Source organism: Neolamprologus multifasciatus, chromosome 15 (genome assembly GCF_963576455.1).
Source record: "Neolamprologus multifasciatus chromosome 15, fNeoMul1.2, whole genome shotgun sequence".
Lineage (NCBI taxonomy): Eukaryota > Metazoa > Chordata > Actinopteri > Cichliformes > Cichlidae > Neolamprologus > Neolamprologus multifasciatus.
Window position 1 is genome coordinate 15,721,450 of NC_140453.1, and position 23,487 is coordinate 15,744,936.

General features: G+C 43.4%; 1 protein-coding gene across 4 annotated transcripts in view; it reads left to right on the top strand.

Annotated features, from left to right (window-relative positions):
* The window catches only part of LOC146501824 (brain-enriched guanylate kinase-associated protein), a 44,518-nt gene that overhangs the window by 8,300 nt on the left and 12,731 nt on the right, over positions 1 to 23,487 (top strand). For 2 of the 4 annotated variants that reach the window (XM_085134309.1, XM_085134308.1), the window contains exons 2-5: positions 9,415 to 9,612; positions 17,722 to 17,883; positions 21,468 to 21,534; positions 23,201 to 23,308. In XM_085134309.1, the coding sequence (XP_084990435.1) occupies positions 9,515 to 9,612; positions 17,722 to 17,883; positions 21,468 to 21,534; positions 23,201 to 23,308 (435 nt within the window). In that variant the 5' untranslated portion in view covers positions 9,415 to 9,514. The remainder of the gene's footprint in view (positions 1 to 9,414; positions 9,613 to 17,721; positions 17,884 to 21,467; positions 21,535 to 23,200; positions 23,309 to 23,487) is intronic. The other 2 variants (XM_085134307.1, XM_085134310.1) reach the window with 1 other exon arrangement.

The following is a 23,487-nucleotide window of genomic DNA, read 5'->3' on the forward strand; positions in this document are numbered from 1 at the left end:
AGCAACATCTTTTAATCATTGAATTCAGGTTTTCAGTCTCAGGTTTATAAAATCAACCATGTGGTCACGTAGTCTGCCTTTACAACCATTTGTGAATGAATGGGTTTCATTTGTGAAAGAGCTCACTAAATTCAAGTGTAGTACTGTAATAGGGTGCCACCACCATTGTGGCATATTCCATGATCAACTCTCAGTAGTATTAATGGAAAGTTGAACCACAAAGCAGTAGACCACGATCATCATCAAACTCCTTAGGTAGCTCCTTTAGGTATAATGTATATGTGCACTCTTTTCCATATAGTGTTCCTCCTTCCCCCTCCAAACAGCAACATTATTGACCCATCCAGCTCCAAAATAAACAGAACTGTCTGTACTTGTGTGCACTTCCATCCTGTTGGCAGTCTGAGGAATTCTCCACAATAAACACGTGTAAAATGCTGCCAAAATGATGCTCTTCCTGGGACCTCACTGTGGTGGGTGCTGTTTATCGATTGCAGATACATAAAACTTGCAGTATATTTACATAACTTTGATTTTCTCCTTCTGAGAAATGACTATTTGTGGCTTGAAACAGCTGGAAAATTAACAGACTTTTGTTGCAATTCTATGGAGTGTCCCTTAAGTCAGAATGGTGAAAACTACAAAGACCTCAGGGCACCTTCAGATTCCCTGAGCTGTTCCGAAAGGGGAGTTTTGGCTGATCATTATAGATAGAGAGATGTTAGAGCAACAGAGAGGACGTGTTTGAAAGCGGCGTGGGAGAGAGGCTGCTCTGAAGAGGCGAGAACTTAGTTTTGACCTGCTGAAGTGGACAGTGTTGCTCTGACAGACTGATGCTCTCCACTGTCCTCTGTGGTCTGACCAGGCAGCCTCTCTCTCCCACACTGTCTGTAGGTCTCTCTATCCTGAAGCTCTGAGAGCTCCCCCGGGGGCCATTAAGCCTATCTTATTATCTTAACCCCATTATTTCTCCTCCCTTTTGCCTTCTTCAGCACCAGCGGTCAGGTTGTGCTGGTCAGATTTATTCCTCATTGTGATGAAGCCTGCCTAATATGACAGCGGCTATAACTCAATTTTTTTGTAATTTGACTTGAATTGGACATTTACATAGTAATCTGCATTGTAGGTCAGTTTGTGGTCAATGGAAGTGACACCATTTTAATGAATTTGAGAGTTAGATTTTTTCTGAGCAGAAGCCACTGCGAAAGCCAATGACAAAGAATGGTAATGCTAAAATATAGCTGGTAGGTGAGCTAAAATAGTGTTTAGCACAGAACTATGATGCTAAACTTGATCATTTTCAGACCCAGAAATCTGTCTTTTGTATACAGTCTATAAAAATACAGCAGTATTCACTAAATGGTTGCTAACCTTTGCATAACCCCTGCATAAGAGTGGTTTGTAATGCTTTTCATTTGCAAGGGAAGGAGTTTTGGATAAAATTCTCAAACATGTGTTTTTAGAAGTTGCTGGTGTCACATAGATAAGTACAAGGTTTCTGCTCTAACAAAATTCAACAACACAAGCAGCTCTGAAGCTTAATATCAAATAGGCTAATTTGAAGGATTTCTAAAAAAGGTGCATGTAAAATCGCCAAGCTAAAAATGACACCAGTCATCGGGGCATTGCACTGGATCTTTTGGTTCCTCTGGGTTGTGATTTTGGGCTCTATGGCTTGTTCTGTCAGATGTTTCTGGCGTCACAGAGATACGTGCAAGCTTACCTTTCTTACAACTAGATGTAAGATGTAAAACCCGGCAGTGAGCACAAGTCATCAAGACGCTGAGGCAAAACAAATTATAAATCCCTTTTTTTGTTTTTTACCCTTTCCATAAATATAGGGCAAGCGTACTTTACACTACATGAATACGTGACACCACTCTGAGACCTGTAGGGGTTTTCCGTCATGCCGGGCATCAGGATATTGGACCAGATCTTTTGATTCCTGTGCGCTGAAAGGGTTGTTGGCTTGTTGGGTGATCAAATTGGATTAGGTTCTGGATCTGTTCCTGTCCCTTCTAGAGCAGTTTTTTGCAACTTGATGGGGTATCTTATCTGTCATCGTTCACTTAACCTCTCTGTCCTTAAAATGTTGTGGCTGATTGGCATATAAAATGAACGCAACATATAAAAAACATGTTTTTGTACTAATCGTAGGAATCATGCAAGATTTTAAGAGACGCAGCTCCAGATGAGATGTCAGTTCAGTGGCTGTGGGCTAAATATCTAGTTAGCATGCCTGTGAAAATAGCAGACGCCATGTAAAATCCCAATCTGTTAAAAATCTGACACAAACTCATGCCTGCACAAGAGGTTACATTGCTGTTGGACAGATACAATTGTAGAACCCATCTTCTCAAATCAAATAAATGCATTTCTTAAAATGTTGAACTGTTATTCAAAACGTTCTTTTTTTTAACCAAGCCATAAAGCATTTAAAAGCCAAACTGCAGGGACCTTTGTAATAAAGAGTATCAACCTGTGAGAGTTTAGAAGAAAATTAAACAGATAAATTAAAGCTTTTCAAGCAAATGTCTGCAGCTTGTTTGCCTCGGTCAAGCCAGAGGTCACAGATTACCCTTGTTTTCTTTCCAAGCCGCTACATTAATGGGGCTATGCTGGAAAGTTATTAGTGCTATATTGCGTCTTCCCAATATAGTGCCTCTCTGTGTTTTTTTTTAAAGATCCATTCATGCATCCCTGAGTTGAGGCTTTTTAGGCAGCCTCTTGAGAGTTATGGATGGACCAGTAAGTACATCTGTGTATAAGTGCACGAGGTAAATGCTGAGGAAACACACACACACACATACACGCACAGAAACACAGAGCACTACACTGCAGGCTAGATATGCAGAGGTTGTTCCTTTGTTGCATCTAATCACTACCTGTCCATTCGAGCTCCACTCGTAAACAGCATGCTGCGATGGTGGGTGGCGTGCTGTGCGTGCGTGTGTGTGTGTATACACATGTGTGCACGTGCATCCATGTGTGTATTTGTGTCTGTTCTATTTTTAATGAGCTGAACCCGTTTGAAAGCCGCTTGTGTTTTTCCATCCCGTCTGCTTTTGGTTGTGGTTGCAAACGTGGCAAACACTGGCCTTGTTTTTTGCACCACAACAGCATTTTAACAGCTTTATTTTTTCCCCTCTTTCCAACCAGCAAAAATAAATAAATAAATGGATAAAAAAGAAAAGACTGTGGACAGAAATGCTTTTATTTATTTATTTATTTATTTTCTGCTCTCATCCTTTCTGGGAAAATTTAAATTGTGAAAGTAATTCAGAACCACTGAGATGGAACAAAGTAATCAGCGGGAAAACTTTGGTTTCAACTTGTGAAAGGGTTTAAAGTTGGGGTTTTGTGAGAGGGTGTATTCTGGGTCGAGAAAGACGTGATCTCAGCGTCTTTGCTAGGACAGCTCTCGGAAGGCTTCGCTGGCACTATGAGTATCTTGTCTGAAGGATGAGCTCATTTTTCTTTTGTAGAGCAGCATGTTTTTATGTTTTTAATGCGCTCGGTGTGTGGGTTTGTTTTTTAGGAACGCGTAGGTCATTGTTTTTGCCACTCTGAGGCTCCTAGCTTGAATTTTATCTTTGTTTTTTTTTTTATTATTTCTATTTGCAAATTTGAAAGCTATTTCTGTAGTTCCTCAAGGTGAAGGAAGTATTTGCAGAGTCGTTTAAATGATCTGTGTCATGTATTGTGTTGTTTTCCAGCAGGATTCTGTAAAAACTGCAAAGCCATTAAATAAAACTTGATCAAGACTTGAAGCATGGGCAAGAATAGAAGCAGTCCACTTCTGGAGTGGAATTGATCACGCTTTTTAAAATGGCAAAGTAGAAAAATGCCCGTGGCCAAGGATGTGGCTTCTGATTTTTTTTGACATTCAAATATCAAATTTTTGATTCGGACATGGAAAACAAATTTCTTCCAGGGACTGCCCAAATGCACTCAGTCTAAAGCACAATAAGCCTCCATAAACCCAACATACCTACCTGACCACTTCATTAGGTACACCATTCAACTGCTCTTTAACAGCCAATCACATGGCAGCAGCTCAAAGCATTTTTACGTTTGCAGGAATGGGGTGAAGCTGAAGTTCAAACAGAGAATCAGAAAGGGGAAGAAAGAGGGTTTCAATGTGACATGGTTGTTCGTATCAGCTGGACTTAGTATTTCAGAAGCTGCTGATCTACTAGGATCTACTGAGAATGGTCCAAAAATGAGAAACGCAATCACCATTACACCACCAGCAGCCTAAACCGTTGATACAAGTGAGGATGAATCCATGCTTTCATGGTGTTTACAACAAATTCTGACCCTACCATCATACAACAATTCCTAATCTTCTAATGGACATGTCTACATGAATACATGCATTGAGTTTCTGCCAAATGAGTAGCTGACAAGATACTTGCATTAACAAGCAGCTGAACAGGTATACATAATGAAGTGACAGGCGAGGGTATTATGTGTTTATATATTCCCTGAACAAAAATGCCGTGGGGAGGCTTGAATAATTAGGGAATCACAAATGAGTGGTATGCTGAAAACAATACTCTGGTAGGGAAAGTGTTAATGTATTAAATGGTAGAGGCACTCTTGGAAGATAAATAAACAGATAACATTCAAACCAGTTCTCTAGCTTTGCATTTCATCATTATACCGGTGCCTGTATCAAACCCTCTCTTTAACTTGGTGCCATTTTCTACGTCTAAATGTCTGCCTGCAGCTTATTCTGTGGTTGATGTTGGACTCTGTTCTCTGTGTTCACTCCTTCAGTTTTGGCAGAACAGAACTGTTTGTATTTGGGATCGGCGAGCCTCCATCACCTCTTCCGCTCATTCTAAAATCCTCTCGGGATGTTGTCGTGATTTCACACTCCCCTGTGCCGGGTGCCATCAGCAGCACGTGAAATCCGTTCAGCGGGTCATTATCCCCTGCTGCCGCTAATGATGTTGGTAGTTGCTGTGAAACTACTTAGGTTTCTGCTCCCGAGTTAATCAATGCAGGACCGAGAAACAGCTAAGACATAAACCCACACACTGACAGAATAGCACCCTAATTTGAAAGCTGATTTTTGTCTGTGAGGTGGTTGAGTCATACTGTACATGCCATTGGACTGAGTGACTACTGCAGGTTGTTAATCTGAAGGCACAGGGGCCAGAAAGAGCATCATCTCTGCCTTCTTTCCCTGCTGCTGGATGAGTCAGCCACTCGGGTTCCCCCGCTCTAATGCTGAGGTCTGGGCCTGTGATAAGGGTTTTTCCTGAGAGCCAATCTTGCTGAAAGGTAGACGCAATCAGGAAGCCAGGAAGGAAGAAAGAGATTGACGGAAGAGGCAAGGAAAAGGAGAGGAAGGAGGTAAAGAAATGATGACTTTTCAGCAGAGACTTCACACCCGCTCTCTTTGCTTTTCCTTTGTAATTTGGCAAAGCTCGCTTCCTCTTTAATGTCTTTGGCTTTATTGTAAATACTCTGGCTAGCAAACCCCCCCCCCCTACAAACACACACACACACACACACACACCCCTCTACTTTTCCATCTCCCTCATTCCACAACTTTAATGCCCTCCTCCTCCTTTACCACCTCCCTCTTCCTCTTCTTTTCAATGCGCTCGAATGTCAGCGTGGCACGAGTGGGTGGCAGGCACCGCCATCCGAACGAGCCCCTTGTAAGGTTTTGCTGCAGTGTGAGGATGGGCACAAGGAAGACGAAGAAGCAAGCAAGCGAGTGAATGAGCGAGGGTGTTGCGTGTGCGGTTGTGCGTTGGCGTTTTGACAGCGGCTGGCTGATGGGGCCTGAGACGTGTCGCTAACAGCTGTCCTTTTTCACTTTTATGGCAGACAGCGTTACTTTAATTCAAGCCTGGGAGAAGGAGGTTGAATAGGCAGAGCTTGTGCCGCAGAGTAAACACAGGCACACACACATACGAACGCACAAGCAGGAACACACCTAGACTTATAGATGCAAACAAATGTGTACATATGCATACGGACAATCAAGCGTACACCTGCACGGATAAACTCACACATTTCTGCCACTTTAATGCTCTCAAATACATGCTCGCACCTGCCAAATCTTAAACACACACACACGCGCGCGCACACATATTCGAAGCTGGTATGACTCAGAGGGGAGCAGCTGGAGTGAAGGCTCCAGTGGCGGTAGTGAGCTGTCACCATCTGGAGGAGTACATGTCTCCCTGCCTTCTCAGCCAGTAGCAGAAGTCACCTCCCAACAACTGGGCATTAGTAGATTAACATGTTTCTTTATTTCATAATACGTGCGTGTGTGTACACAGCATCAGTGGGTACAACACCCCAAACATGAGCTGTAACTCGCTGCAGTCCCATCCACAGTCGGTCATTGCTTCCTTCCCGGATGGTCAGCCCGCTGCTCGGATCAGAGGAGCTTTGATCAAGCTTTGACAGCCTATCTCATTCAATAACATGCGGCATTTGTCTGTGTGCTGAAGGCTGCACCTGTGCTGCGGACGCCACCAAGACGCAGCGGACTGGAGGGATGGAGGAAATATTTATACAAAAGACTTTCAGTCTTTCAGGCTTGTCAAACTCCTTCATTCACACTGCCTGGATGTGTCAGTTCCTCTTCTTTGTGTTTGGACATATACGAGATGAAGACACTGAGTCTGCAAGGGATGTTTGTTTTTACTGATAAGTCTGATATTTGCCTGTCACAGGAGACTTTCCCCCACCACTAGTGACATGAAACAAGTCTATGTCCTGCCAGGACCCAGAAGCAGTTTTTTTTTTAACCTCCAACAGATTTTGTCTAATGGCTCCTGACCACAAGCAAAGGGATTCAGCATTAAATACAATATTTAAGAATGTAGAAAAGTTTTAAAAAGATATAGACAAATGTTTAAAACATTTCATTTTTTGTATGAAGGCAGTTGTGGGGGTTGTTTGCTTATCTTCCAGAGTGCTTTCAAAATTTCATCAAACCACACTCACAGCGTATGAGTGATGAGGCAGCTTAGTGCTTCTTTGCGTGTTTTTCCATGTCAAACTGTTAACATTTTTTCTTTTAATATACAGCATTTGTGGTCACAAAAGAATACTTCTCATTCAAAATCAGGTTTTCAGTTCCCCAAATGTTCCCTAAACTGAGGGGGGGAGGGGGGGGGGGACGACTTAGATTTTTGAAGAAAATGTTTGTGGGAGCCTTTAATTTAAGAAATAAAAATATACACAGAATGTACTCACCGGGCGCTTTATTAGGTACATCTTAATATTAATTGGTTGGACGCTCTTAAATGTTTGTGGCACAGATTCAACAAGGTGCTGGAAACATTCCTTCACTGGTACTAAGGGGCCCAAAGTGTGCCAAGAAAACATTGTCTACACCATTACACCACCAGCCTGAATCATGCAAAGCGGGATGGATCCATGCTGTACGCCAAAATCTGATCCTACCATCTGAATGTCACTTTAGTAATCGAGATTCATAAAGCAGGAAATGTTTTTCCAAGCTTCTGTTGTCCAGTTTTAATGAGCATGTATGAATTGTAGCCTCAGTTTCCTGTTCTTAGTTGACAGAAATGGCACCCAGTATGGTCTTCTGCTACTGTAGCACATCTGTGTAAAGGTTTGATCAGTAGCTTGTTTAGAGATGCTCTTCTGCATACCTTTGTTTCATGAGTGATTGTTGCTTTTGTATCACAGTCAACAAATGTTGTCAAATGCTTTCTCTTTAAACCCTAGAGATGGGTTTGTGGGAAAATCCCAGCAGATCAGCAGTTTCTGAAGTACTTTAACCCAGTATACCGGCAAAGCGTGTAACAGACCCACTGGTCCATCCCGTGAATGTCCTGCTTTGCTTCACCTATGCATGAAATGGACAGGCATGCTTAAGTTGCAGTACCTTTCGGTGCCAGCGATAATGTATTTAAAAGCAACACAAAAACAGTCATTAACGAACTAATGAAACACATTTACACGCAAACACATATCAGCCACGTAGCTTAATATTACGTGGAACAGAAGGAGCCTGGATTGTACTTCATTCCTAGTTTGGTCAGTTTAACTTTTTGGCTTTAAATAAACTATCGCCCTCTACTGGTACTACAATTTAATTCCATTTCACACTTAGGAGAGGCAAAGCGGGGCATCCACAGGATGGTCCAGCAGGTCTATTACATGCTTTGCTGTGATATTGGGTTGATGACTCAGAAAACCCTGCCACGACAATAACTATCTCATGTTCATAGTCCCTTAAATTACCTTTCGTCCTCATTCTGATGCTCAATTTTAACATCAGCGGGTCATCTTGACTGTGTCTACATGCGTAACTACAATGATCTGCTGCCATGTGATTGATTGGATATTTGAGTTAATAAGTGTTCAAACCAATGCAACTAACAAAGTGGCCCGTGAGCGTATATATTCCCTCTCCTTTAATGGATTCCCCTCATATGGTAGCTGAACTTTGCTGGAAAGCTGAAAGGAATCCCTTGCTCTTTATGTCTGAAGCTTGACATTTACAGCTGATGTCTCAGACAGTTTTACTTCTCATTTTCGCTTCCGCTGTTTCTTTGCAGGAAACGTTGTGCACCGTCAGTGGAAGAAGTAAGACAAAAATGGTCTTTACTCTGAATTTAGTGCCTTGAATTTAAGGAAACGGGAAAAAACTCGTGGAATATTTGACATTAAAGTGTCCACATTATGCTTAATGGGATTTCCATGTCATTTAGTCTTCTACACAGGGGCTTGCACAGTTAAAAAGACAAAGTCAACACCAAATAGAGTAATTCTCACCCACAAAGAAAAGCTATTGAAGTCCTTCTTATGCCTCATTTGTACTCCAGACATTTCCAGACTTTCTGTTACTCATCTACATAACAGTGGTATAAGAGTGGCTAGTTTTGGCACATATTCTCCAAAATATCTCAGCCATGAGCAAAGCACACCAAATGTTCTGGTGTCGGGTACTAAGAGTGAACGCATGAATCTTCACGGCATCTGAAGACCCAGTGAATTATTTTCAGTTTGATGCAATATCCGGAGGGGAAAGTTGCAAACGTTGCTATGTGTGCTCTGTGCTCAAAAGGGGTTTTATGTAGAATGAGAGAAAGTTGGATCATAGCAAATTCGGGTTTTCAGGGGGAGAGGCCTTAAATAGACTGGAGCTAAAGAGCATTTTAGACAGAAGGTGAGAAGAGGAGGTGCAGCATGTGAGAAAAATTATGAGAAGAGTAATGCATTTATTTTATTTGTTATTTTTAGTAGCAGATCCCCTACATACAACTACAGGCCCTTTAAACAATAATATGGGTTCTTTCATATGAATATGACCAACAGAATCTGTCCACAGATCTTAACATCAGTTTTGTCCTGCTTGACTTGTCCTTTCTAAAAGTTGCCATCCTGTCTGTTTGCTTTGTTTGGCAGGGTCAACACAGATAGATCACTCACTAATTCCAGACTTAGCTGGTCTCCTTTGGAAAACTAACATAAATGCTGTCTCCCTGTGGTCAAGCCCTTTAAACACATGAGAGGGAAGGAACACAGACAAACCATGAAAAAGATATACATTGGCAAAACCGCCTTAAAAGTCCCCCGAAATGGCGGCAAACATCCGAAAAAGAGGTAAGAGTGAACGTCTCAGACGCCATTTTTCCATCCATCCTCGTTTTTTATCTGTTTGTCCGTTCATCCGCCCACGAGGTGTCTCCTCTCGCCATCCAGAGGTGCTAAAGCAGCCTCATCCCGCCTCTCCAAGCCCAGAAGTCACGCTGCCTCGTCATCTCATCTCGCTGGAATGAAAACACTCATTATGTCTGACTCAGCTCCTGTTCACCGAGGAGGTCACTAATGGGGGATTTAACATCCCTGGAGCTACTTCACGTTAACTCATCCTCTACCAAACAACAAACACCTGTTTTCCCCTGATGATTCCAACCAATCACAGAGAGGCATGAGGCGAGGAGGTGGGGGCTGCTTGGATAATGCGGCACTCAAATGTCACTCAGTCATTTGAGACATTCATTGAATCACTCTGTGGGCAGGTTTTCTCTACTCACTGACACAGTTCCATAAAACATAAACACTATCCCACTTTCAGTCTGAAGTTAGACTGAAGCTAGAAGTTATTTAGTATTTAGCATTTTTGTATTTATAGTCGAGTAAATGGAGACTAGAGCTGTGCTTGAGGCAGGATACTCAATCTGAGTGCATAAAAAAAGTCTTAAAAAGAGAACGTAAACTACTTTTACAGAAGCACAACTTACCTAACACGAGAAAAAATAAGTTCTAAATTTGATAAGATATTATGTTGCTTTGCTAAAAAAAGTGGAAATGAATAATTCAGATGCTCAGTTTTTCATAAACTAAAACTTAATTGGTTTAAAAATAGAAGCAATCCATATCTGTTACAGAGGAATCAAAAATATATGAAAATATGAGCACTGAATTATGTATCTTTTTGCTTTTCTTTAGGAAAAACAAAACATTGTGAGTTTGTGCAAGGATCTAGCTGCATTTATGTGTGGCAGAGAAGACAAGAAAAGGTAGACATGAGGTGATATTTATAGAGCCACAAAGTCTACATGCGGAGAAGATGGGGTGGATGGATGGGTTGACAAAACACTGGACTTTAAGACAGTAAACTGTATTAAGCTTTTATTATTGTAACATTGGACAGTGGTGGTATTCAGTTTTAATACACCAATGCTTCACTGACACAGGCCTTGAGCTCCTGGCAACCTCTGGTTACTAGGGCAAAATTAATATTCTCCAGCCAGTTGCTGAGTGCTTGTTGACCACATGAAAGCTGCACCAAAGAGAGCCCTGCACCACAAACCTTGCTGTGATTGCTGTGTTGACCACATGTAACATGCTGACTTGTCTGCAAACACCCTCCGAATACTCGCCAAGTGGTAGTAAAGCTAAAAACATGATACGCAAACCAGAAAAAGACACCATTTCCCATCAAAATAAAACCACCGCCTTACTGCTCCAACCAACACATTTCAAAAAGTGCAACTTTGAGCAGCTTTTTTAAGCAAATGCAAGGAGGTTTTTGGTACAGCTGGCTAAGAATTACACATTTTTTTCTAGCGACCTGTAGTTGCCAGGGGTTACCAACTGGTCTATAGTTCAGGGTGGGCCATTTATATGGATACACCGTAATAAAATGGGAATGGTTGGTGATATTAAAGTCCTATTTGTGGCACATTAGTATATGTGAGGGGGCAAACTCCTCAAGATGGGTGGTGACCATGGTGGCCATTTAGAAGTCGGCCATCTTGGATACAACTTTTGTTTTTTCAATAGGAAGAGGGCCATGTGACACATCAAACTTATTGGTGATGTCACAACAAAAACAATGGTGTGCTTGGTTTCAACGTAACTTTATTCTTTCAGTAGTTTTTTACAAGTTTCTGACCACTTATAAAATGTGTTCAATGTGCTGCCCATTGTGTTGGATTGTCAATGCAACCCTCTTCTCCCACTCTTCACACACTGATAGCAACACCGCAGGAGAAATGCCAGCACAGGCATCCAGTATCTGTAGTTTCAGGTGCTGCACATCTCGTATCTTCACACCATAGACAATTCTAAGGGGGTCAGATCGGGAGACCTTGGGGGCCATTCAACTGGCCCACGACGACCAATCCACTTTCCAGGAAACTGTTCATCTAGGAATGCTTGGACCTGGCACCCATAAGGTGGTGGTGCACCATCTTGCTGGAAAAACTCAGGGAACGTGCCAGCTTCAGTGCATAAAGATGGAAACGCATCATCATGTAGCAATTTCAAATATTCAGTGGCCTTGAGGTTTCCACTGATGAAAAATGGACCCACTATCGTTGTACCCCATATACCACACCAAACCATCACTTTTGTTGTTCCAACAGTCTTGGAGGGATCCATCCAATGTGGGTTATTGTCAGACCAATAGCGGTGGTTTTGTTTGTTAACTTCACCATTCACATAAAAATTTGCCTCATCCTGGTCCTGTTCCAATTTTTGTTTTGCCCATTCTGCAAATTCTGTGCGCCGATCTGGGTCATCCTCGTTGAGATGCTGCAGTAGCTGAAGTTTGTAAGGGAGCCATTTGTGAGTAGCTAATATCCGCCGAAGGGATGTTCGACTAATGCCACTCTCCAGTGACATGCAGCGAGTGCTACGCTGTGGGCTCTTGCTGAATGAAGCTAGGACAGCCACTGATGTTTCTTCATTAGTGACAGTTTTCTTGCGTCCACATTTTGGCAAATCCAACACTGAACCAGTTTCACGAAACTTAGCAAGCAGTTTGCTAACTGTAGCATGGGAGATGGGTGGTCTCGTAGGGTGTCTTGCATTGAAATCTGCTGCAATGGCCCGGTTACTGCGTTCACCAGATATCAACACAATTTCGATCCGCTCGTCACGTGTTAACCTCTTCGACATGTCAATGGCTGTGAAGAAAGAGAGACTTGTAAATAACTCATGAAAGAATAAAGTTGTCACGGCTGGTGGGGTGAGCCGTGTGGTGTGGAGGAAAAGGAGGACCCAAAATGCAGACAGCCGACTGATAATATGAGTGAGAGTTTATTTACAAGGTGGCAGTGGCAGAAACAGGCAACGAAGCGTGAGAAATTACTAACAGAAACCTAAACTGGAAGAAACTGAAGAGCAAACCTGAGAGCATACAAAAGGGGTGTGGGGCAGAGAGACGCAGAGACAGGAATGGAACACCATAGAACGCAGACGAGCCGACAACAAACACAGACCGACACACACACACACACACACACACACACACACACAAGGTAATCACACACAGGAGGGAAGAACAGCTGAACCCAATACACATGAGGACCGGAGGAGACAAGCTGAACACAATGACAGACACAGACCTTCAGAACAAAACAGGAAATCTAGAACCCGAACCGGACACAAGGGGGGAGGACACCGAATAACTAGAACAGAGGAAAATAATCATAAAATACAAAACGCTGGGTCAACGACCCAGCACCATGACAGTACCCCCCCCTCCAAGGGCTGGCTCCAGACAGCCCAAAACAAAAAACAGACGACCAACCCAGGGCGGGCGGCGGGGGCCCAGGATGGAGGGACCACAACCAAACAAAAAACAAGCTCCAGTGGGCCAAATGAATTGTCCAAAACACAACACAGACCGGAGTTCCCGAACAGGGTCCCAAAACATAGTTCAGGAGGCCGGCCTGGAGGCTGACAACTCAGGAGCCCAGAACAGTTCAGGCGGCCGACCGTGCGGACGGCAACGATGGGGAAACAGTTCAGGCAGCCGACCGTGCGGACGGCGATGGCGTGAAAGCAGTTCCGGGGGCCGACCGTGCAGACGGCGATGGCGGCGGCGAAAAAGCAGTTCCGGGGGCCGATGGCGGCGGCGAAGATGCCCAACATGCGGCCCGGCAGATGACCGACGATGTTGAGGCGGCAGTTGGCGACCTGAAGGCTGCGTGGCCTTCGCAGCACCAGACGAGACGGAAGCTGAGGCTGGACCAGATGAGACGGAAGCTGAGGCTGGACCAGGCGAAGCGGGCGAAGCTGAAGCAGAGGCTGGACCAGGCGAAGCTGATGATGGTGAAGCTGGACCAGGCGACGGCGTGGGTGAAGCTGAAGCTGGACCAGGCGACGGCGTGGGTGGAGACACGGAGGCTGCAGCTGGCGTGGGTGGAGACACGGAGGCTGCAGCTGGAGACACGGAGGCTGCAGCTGGCGTGGGTGGAGACACGGAGGCTGCAGCTGGCGTGGGTGGTGACCCCGAGGCTGCAGCTGGTGAGGATGAAGACCCCGAGGCTGCAGCTGGCGAGGATGAAGACCCCGAGGCTGCTGCTGGCGAGGATGAAGACCCCGAGGCTGCTGCTGCCGGCGGCGTGGATGAAGCCGCTGCTGCTGCCGGCGGCGTGGATGGAGCGGCAGTCGGCAAGGATGATGAGGCTGCAGCTGGCGACTGGACGGGCTCCTCAGGCCCTCCAGCTGACGAGGCAGGAAGCTGGCTAGGTTCTCCTGAACCTCCAGCTGACGAGTCTTGGGGCTGGATGGGCTCCTCGGGCCCTCCAGCTGATGGGGCAGGCGGCTGGGTGGGCTCCTCGGGCCCTCCAGCGAGAACAGTCTCAGGACCAGCGGGCGCAGGGGCCCCTGGCAGGCACAGAACAGAACCAGCAGGCGCACGGGCCTCTGGCGGGCACAGAACAGAACCAGCAGGCGCACGGGCCTCTGGCAGGCACAGAACAGAACCAGCAGGTGCGGGTACCTCCGGCAGAGACAGAACAGAACCAGCAGGTGCGGGTATCTCCGGCAGAGACAGAACAGAACCAGCAGGTGCGGGGACCTCTGGCAGGGACAGAACAGAACCAGCAGGCGAACGGGCCTCTGGCAGGGACAGAACAGAACCAGCAGGCACACGGACCTCTGGCAGGAACAAATTAGAACCAGCAGGCACGGTGGCCTCTGGCAAACACAAAGCAGACTGCAGCTGCACTGAGCATTGACTCAGCTCAGGCAGCGACAGCCGGGTGCAGTCCTCAGCTGGCTTCTTAACCTCCAGGGGTTCAGAGTCTGCTGGGGGCCGAAACCCAGCCTCTGGGGAGGCCCTGGAGTGCGTCTCAGTCTCAGAACTGGCCAGCTCTTGAGGAGTGTTTTCATTGTTGTTAGGTTTGTCTCTCTGCTTAGAATAAGAAGTTGTTGAACTGTCCTTTATGGGTTGAACTGTTATGGCTTGCTGTACCAGAGGAGTTGGTGAAGATGATGGCTGAATAGGTGGCTGAGCTGATGAGTCTTCTACCAACTGAGCTATTGACTGGGCTATGGACTGCAACATAGTTTGTAATAAGTCTGGCTGTGACTGTAACTGGGCTATGGGTAGTGAGGCTGAATGCGATGGAGGTCACGACTGAGCGGCTAACTGAGCTAGTGGCTGCTGGGCAGCTAACTGAGCTACCGGCTGGGCAGCTGACTCAAAAAACACAGCCCCGGTATAAACAGTTACAAGGTCTGGCGAAACAGACAGAGTGTCTTTTCCACTCACCACAGCCGGCAACTCAGAACTCTCGGGGCCCGGCTGTGGCGATGGGCGTCGGCGGCGTGAACGTCACTTCCTTCTCGGAGATAGCTCCGACCGGCCAGGTAATTCCACATCCGGCGGGCTGGGCCGCAGATTCCCCGGCGGGCAGTGCAACACATTCACCGCCGGGCTGGGTCGGGAAGCGGTAGCAGCTGGAGGGTGAAGGTGAAGTTCGTGCAGAATGAAGTCCTGTGCGAGCGGGTGAAGAGAGTCCAGTAGCCAGGGGTGAGCAGAAATAAGCTGCTGTAGCCTGGCTTCTACAGCGCGGTGAAATTCCTCTCCCTCATGCTCAAGCCACAGGTTAACCAACCTCGAAACGGAGTCAATCAATTCCTCCCGAAACTCCTGGGAAGGTGCGGATGCTGCTGGGTCCATGTTTGGTCGGCTCGTACTGTCACGGCTGGCGGGGTGAGCCGTGTGGTGTGGAGGAAAAGGAGGACCCAAAATGCAGACAGCCGACTGATGATATGAGTGAGAGTTTATTTACAAGGTGGCAGTGGCAGAAACAGGCAACGAAGCGTGAGAAATTACTAACAGAAACCTAAACTGGAAGAAACTAAAGAGCAAACCTGAGAGCATACAAAAGGGGTGTGGGGCAGAGAGACGCAGAGACAGGAACGGAACACCATAGAACGCAGACGAGCCGACAACAAACACAGACCGACACCCACTAAATATACACACACAAGGTAATCAGGTAATCACACACAGGAGGGAAGAACAGCTGAACCCAATACACATGAGGACCGGAGGAGACAAGCTGAACACAATGACAACAGACACAGACCTTCAGAACAAAACAGGAAATCTAGAACCTGAACCGGACACAAGGGGGGAGGACACCGAATAACTAGAACAGAGGAAAATAATCATAAAACACAAAACGCTGGGTCAACGACTCAGCACCATGACAAAAGTTACGTTGAAACCAAGCACACCATGGTTTTTCTTGTGACACTACCACTAAGTTTGATGTGTCACATGGCCCTCTTCCTATACAAAAGTTGTATCCAAGATGGCCGACTTCTAAATGGCCATCATTGTCACCACCCATCTTGAAGAGTTTGCCCCCTCACATATACTAATGTGCCACAAACAGGACTTTAATATCACCAACCATTCCCATTTTATTACGGTGTATCCATATAAATGGCCCACCCTGTACTGTGTGTCTGGGTTCTTATTTAGCATCCTTATCCTTATTCCCCTAAACCGAACAGCTGTTGTAACACTTCTATCTAGGTCAGAGGATAGGAACACAATATGGTCATTCAACCCTTTGAAATGAGATAGCTGCTAAAAAAAATGACACTAATGCACAAATAATGGTCTTTAACCATAAAAAACACTTTTCCGTACACAAATAGTGGTCCATAATAACAGGTGTAATAATAGTGGTCTATAGTGGCCTATAATAGTGCTCATGAGTCACCTTTTTTAGTTCAGCTCAATTTTTTTTTCTAAGCTTAGTGTGGATATACCAAACATAGCTACTTTAACCAAAGTCGTCCTCTGTGTCCATGTCTCCTGCACATATCTGGTGCATCTGTGTTGTAATTTGCCTTTAATGGGGAAATTAAAAGAGACATTTGGATGAAACCACTGAGAAATGATCGAGCGGAAATATTAATTTATACCCAATGAGGTTCTGTATGAAGTCTGGTTTGACCCGTTCTACTTTTCATCTTATCGATTGCAGAAAGATTATCATGTATGCTAATTAGATTAAACTGGGCGATACCTCATTTTAGTGTCCTGAAAAAACAAAAACCCTCAAAGGAACCTGTCCCTGTTCTTTTTTTTCGAAGTCCCTCAGCCCTTGACTCCCTGAATCTATGATTTCGTTAAATAGTGAGAAAAAGAGACAAAGAGAGGAAGTGACAAAAACGTCGTGACCACATCTCCATCCAATCTGCTATCTGTTATCCGGTCTCAGATAGAGTCATTACCCTCCTTCCTCCATCTGTCCGTCAATGTGAGGTCCATTAAGCCCCACCGTGCACACTCAAATCCATCAAGGCAACAGACATTTCCTCCTTTCCCACTCACACTTGCCCTTTTATTAGATTGAAGCTCAGGTAATGCACATACTCTAAAAATACTCATCATTGTGCTGTCTTCCCGTATTACATGTGGGGAATATCGTCGTTTTGTAAATCGGAGCCTTCGGGGTCTATTCGCATGACATATTAGATTTCATTGTCTCATGTTTCATCACTGATTAAAACCTCTTTTTTTTCTCCATTGGGCCTGTATTACTTTCTGATGAGGTTTCTGTGATGTGCTGCAGAGCTTTAATACTGAAAAAGATTGACTAACGCTCTAATGTCTTAAAAAGCTCTGTATCCTTACTTACCCCAGCCTGGATTCTTAATTAGAGATCTGTGTTTTGATCCCATGTTTTCCTCGCACCACACACTTTTGCAAACAAGTTTTCTACTTTTATCACCCTCTCATGATGCTCCCATCATAACTGCACAGCCATTCAGGGGTGCATTAAAAAGATCTGTAGACTACTTAGATAAGCATGCACTCAAGTTAGGAGCCTGTTTCCTCCATCATGTGCTCTGAACCCGTGTGTGTGTGTGTGTGTGTGTGTGTGTGTGTGTGTGTGTGTGTGTGTGTGTGTGTGTGTGTGTGTGTGTGTGTGTGTGTGTGTATAGCTCATTGCTGGAGCAGAAGGAGGACTTACGGAAAAGACTTAACTACACAACACACAAGCTGGAGCTACTGCAGAGCGAATTTGACTCCACACGGCAGTACCTGGAGACGGAGCTGCGCAGAGCACAGGAGGAGTTGGACAAGTTTACTGATAAACTGCGCAGGTAGGCCCCTCAGTACAAACTGTACAACACCCAGGGGGCGAAGATGGTGGCAGTGTGGCACAGAAGATTTCACAAATTGTTTGTGGACTCTGTTTGCAGTCAACATTTCTCAGTTTCAGAAAATTAAGATTCTCTTTTTTTTCTCCACTCGTGAGAGCAAACATGAGCAGAGAGAGTAAAAGACAATAACAACACAGCTCTGTCACAGGAATGTAAACAGCAACAGCAAATGTTTTATATGCCATCTTTTTCACAAATGTTCTGTGGTGGATAGTGCTTGCACTGGACTTTCCACATTCAGCACTTACCCATGGGTATCTGCAGTTAGTCAGGCTGGAGTTCTGGTCCAATGAACACAAGCTTAAAACTGAGGAAAGATAAAATATACTGAGGGAGCTGTAGGAGAAGCCCATTACAGCCCAAACAACACAAGAAGTACGTAGCAGTTGTTTTAGTGGACTTTTTATGAAGTATGAGATAAAACTTTTTATTTTATTTATTGAGCAGGAAAAAGTTAGACTTGTTGACATTAAACTGGCCTGACTAAAACAGGGTTAGCACAGGTTTCTGTTCTGCAGAACAATAATAGGAATGATAATATTAATATACAAATGTATTCTTCAATCAAATACTGTTTATAAGTCTGTATAAATCAAGGATGTCAAACTCATTTTACATTGGTGGCCCACTTTGATCTTAAGCTGGCCTCCTTTTTTTGTCAGTGTAGGAAAGTTGAACTGTAATCTCTTTAATCCCTGTAAAATCTCAATACAAGAAAAAGAAGCATAATTTCTATAATACATCTCAGTTTTACTACATGATAATAAATGCTGCTCTATTTAATTAAAGAAATCTATCAGCTTTATCAGCTTTAGATCAAAATCTATGCCCTCATCCACATTTTCCAAAGACATGTAGTGAGCTGGATTGTTGTCTTTGGCGGGTCGATTCTGGCCCACGAGCCTTATGTTTGACACCCCTGATATAAAGCATAATACAGGACACAATGATAAACTGAATGCTAAACAAATAATATATCAGTTTTAAGCGGAGCATGGTTATTCTGTCACCTAAAGGGAAATACACAAAATAAAGAGATCAAATTAGATGTTGGCAGCAGATTATTAAACTCTTTCCAGAAAAGTGTCACCAAACTCACTGCTTCCTTTCCAAATTCAGTTTTATTTCTCTTTCAAGAAGAGAAAGAGGAAATGATGATACTTGGAAATTTGGGTTCTTAAACATTTTGAGCTTATGTCAGCATTTGACAGATGCATTTAACGCCGCATCATTGGTGCTGTAACACAGTGCTACACAAAACAATGTTACTTTTGAAGAATAGTCATATTGAAATAATCAGGGCCCTAGAATGGCACACTGCAGTGTGCCTTTAAGTACTGCTCAACTCAAATGTGTTTTGCTTGGAGGTTTGACATTTACTGTACATGAAGATGAACAATCAAACTACATGTCAGAAGTCTACAATATTACTTTAAAATTCCACTGCAGGGTGATTGCTTATACAAAAATATGGATGGGTGGATGAGCCTATGTTCAGCATCAGATTTCTAAGCTGAAACACAGCTGTACCAGGTGTTAGGAGTAATTGGAAGAGCCACCCTATGAATAACAGAAGGTGCAGTGGCCACCCTCAGAAAATGGTGCCGCTTGCGCTTCGCCGTTTCCAACTTGGCGCCAGGATAATAATATACGTTGCCAAAGAACATGAAAAGAAGCCTGACGAATATTGGCAGCACATTCTTTGGTCAGAAGAGACCAAAATAAATTTGTTTGGATCAGACGGGGTCCGGATTGTTTGGTGTGGACCTGGCCAAGACCAGTGACTGCACACAGTGCAGATCACGAGAAAGAGAAGTGGGAGGGTACTAATACGAGGCTACGAGACAGAAAGACTTCCAGGCAAGATGACCTGTATAGATGGTGCTATAAATTTCTCAAAAATCTAAGAATGTGAGGATATTTCAAGAAATAGCTACAAAAGGCTTTTAACGTAAAAAGCTGAAAATGATTGAATACAAAGATTGACAAAATTCCTCTTTACACTTGTCTAAAACTACTAAAAAACAATCTGAATTCTGCTTTTGTCTCATCTTGACTGATCTAAATATAGCACTTCATTCATGTGCCTAAGGAAAAATGTTTAATACTCCATCACTGTTTAAGCAGTAGACATATGAGGTGATTTTCTGAAACCCCTTATGATCCACTACAGAAAGTATACCAATGTGATGTAAGCAGAAAATACCTGGAGACTCAAACATAGTGAAATAATAAAGATTATATGTCTACCATGAGCGTTCTAGATTTTATGTAAGAACCAAAGTGGGCTGAAGCTATTATTAATCTCTTTTCAATATCGTAAAGCACGTATTGAGGGGGTCTTTAAGTCATTATATTAGAGATCCTCCTTCAATTAAGATCTAAGAATTTAATTGCACAAGTCAATTGTACCACAAGTGTTTGAGAGATCAGCAAATTATGCAGTGCTGCAGTGCAGTGTTTCTTATCTGGGTAACTCACAACACTGTATCATTTTAAATTACCTCCTGGAAAGTATTTTTTTCTATTATCTTCACCTGCTGTTTACACAAGTTTTTACTTGTGGTATCAAAAACAAATGCCAGTTGTGTTTTAAATAGATTTGATAGATTTTATAGTCTGACACTTTAGTATGTGCATATACAAGATAGAGTGCATGGTTTCCTCAGGACATGATGTAAGTGTGAAAGGCCACACAAGTGTCTGAGTCTGCTGTTGAGGAAATGCTGTCCAATTCCTGGATAGGTGAAGGCTGCTGTTGTGCAGTGGTCATTGGTTGGAGCTGTTTCTGATGATCACGTCAACACGGCGTGTCTCAGGCATCCTCAACAGGAGCCATACTGGGACTAAATGCTGGCCAACAAAGTGTCTGGATATACTACCGATACTCTGCGCAGTGTACAGGTTAGAGAACCTCATCTCGGTACATCTGTCCATTTAGATTTCCACTAAGAACCATCAGATTGGTGACGGTGCTGATATCACTCAGTAAAAAACAAAAACAACAAAAAGCAATTATGGCGCTGACTCAAAACCAATTCCCAAAACTAATCACAGTATCTGCTTTGGTGGTGATTAGACAGATTTAAAACAAAGATAATAATAATTAATTTCATGACATAAACCTTGCATTTACTAGTATTAAAATGAAAAAAGGAGTTGCATTTTTATATTTGAGGTACTTTTTAGAAACCCCGAGAGGTGTAATTATAAAATATAATCAAAACGTCACCTTTTTCCCTTCTTTTTAATTACATTGACATCCTCAGGCTGGGGTCCTCTGTCAGTAGTGGCTCAATATTTATTACTGGTGCCCAAAATCTTTCCATATATGTTACCATGCCTTGTGGGGAAAAAAATCCCTCTATTACGAGACATACGACGTGTTATTCAGCTTTGAATTGTGCAGTGCACTGCTGAGCCTGCCAATCTGTTTATTTCCAGTTGCAGAAGTCTTCGGCTGCTACTGTTTATGTTCAATCTATTACCTGCAAGTGAGCGCTGTTGTTTATTGTGTCACTTAGAATACAAAGTAGCTACTCAGCACTGCAGAGGATCAACCAGGATCTGGAGGAGAAGATCCACAGAAATGTGAGTATCTCAACAGGTGTCTGTGTGTTTTAAACCCTGTGTACATGCTGTACAATAAGCTCTCAGGTTTGCGGTCAACTATTTGCAGTATTTGTAGACAGAAAAGAAGCAAGTAGGCAAGCCTTGAGATTTAGAGATGACACAGAGCACTTGGTGAGCTTGTTTGAATATGAATGCCCTTCTGTTGGTACCACTGACGTTAATTATGGCTTATTACAATTGGCTGTCCTCCTTCCAACAGCAGAGTGATAGCAAACCCATTGTTCCTCAGTGCTCTGCACCTCACTTCATTTGTCAGACATTGCTTTTTTTTTGCTGGTGGAAAGATACAATTAACTAGTCTGCCGGAGAACACTGTATGACCATCAGGTGTCTTCGCTGTTGAATAGACAGCTGAAAATGCTCGTCGAATGGGTTTGTTACAGCACAAGATAATAATCATTGCTGTCGCCATCATTTTGATGACAATGTGAGATACCAAGTACAGGTAATAAAGAGCTGAAGGTCACCCAGCTTTTTGTGTAAAGAAAATTGGTGATTTTTAAAATAAAGGCTGGCAGCCTTTTTTTTTTTTTTTGAAGTGTTCTCATCAGCTGATTCATTTCACGTACACCCTCCACAAGGGTGAGAAAGGTGCTGAGTAAGTCTCTCTGTAATAGTAAAGCTTGTTTACTCCTGAGGTGCCGCAAACCCATCTGACCCCTTGGCCCTGCACAACTACAGAGGACATAATTACAAGACTGATAAACACTGTGATATAGTTTGAGTCTGTTAAACTTTTCAAAGAGGCGGAACTACTGTACGCTCAGGCATTTTAATTACAGCTTCCACAAACCCAAAGCCCTTGGCCAAAATACATTTTACTGACAGGTGATGAAGCTAACAGAAACTTTGCTTTTAAAAAAATGCAATAAAAAAAAATGAAGATTTAACTATATGGAAGCTCAGTTTACTGACATTAAATTTTCCCATTCATCAACAGTAGCTAAAAAATAAGTATGTAATAGGCTGCTGTCATATTCAGCTGTAAGCAATATGGATTAGGTGTGACAGCCCAAAAATAGGATGCAGGAGACAGAAGTAGAAACCAAAGCAAGCATTTAATCTAAAAAGTCAAAATGAAAATATCCAGAAACACAAAGAAAAGCTACTGAGTTACATGGAGAACACAACAAAGGACAAAGGAACACTCTGGGAATATATACATGTGAGGTGGAAATAGAAGGGGAACTAAAGACAGCTGAAGACAATCAAGAGGGCAACCATGAAAAGTAAAACTAAACAAGATAAAGTAGAGCAACAGACAAGCACAAGCAAAAGGGAATTAAAACAGCAACACTCAGAACAGAAAGCACTTACAACGGGCACCAAAATCCAAAAGAGTTAGGTGAAAGGCTAAATATATATACAGTTGCCAATATAAACAGTACTGACGACCTAGATCTCAAAAGAAAATTAGAAAGATCTATCAAAAATTTTCTATTTATGTTTACCGGGTTCATATTTGAATTAAAAACATGTAAGAATCAATTTTGAAAGTTTGTCTGAAAGGTCTCTTATAAACAATCTATTCTATAAATTTAATTCCTAAAAAACACACAAGAAAGAATTACATAGAGGAAAGTACTTTAAAGTAATCTTTAAATCCCTGCTCTGTCATTGTCAGTCACAGCACCACGATGATGAAAAGCGTGCTCTGAGCAGAGAGATCATCGTCCTCAACAACCACCTGATGGAGGCAAAGCTCACCATCGAGAAGCTTCAAGAAGACAATGTAAGTAAAGCAGTGCCCAGCATTCAACTCTGCAGAGCCAGACGATGAGTATGAAGTTATTGTTTGAGGCAAATAGAAAATAGGTGCTTCCATACATTCTGTTTGGGGTTTTCATAGTCTTGCCCACTATGATATGCAAACTGGAGCACCAGAAAGGAGTTGCAAATTCAGATTATTGG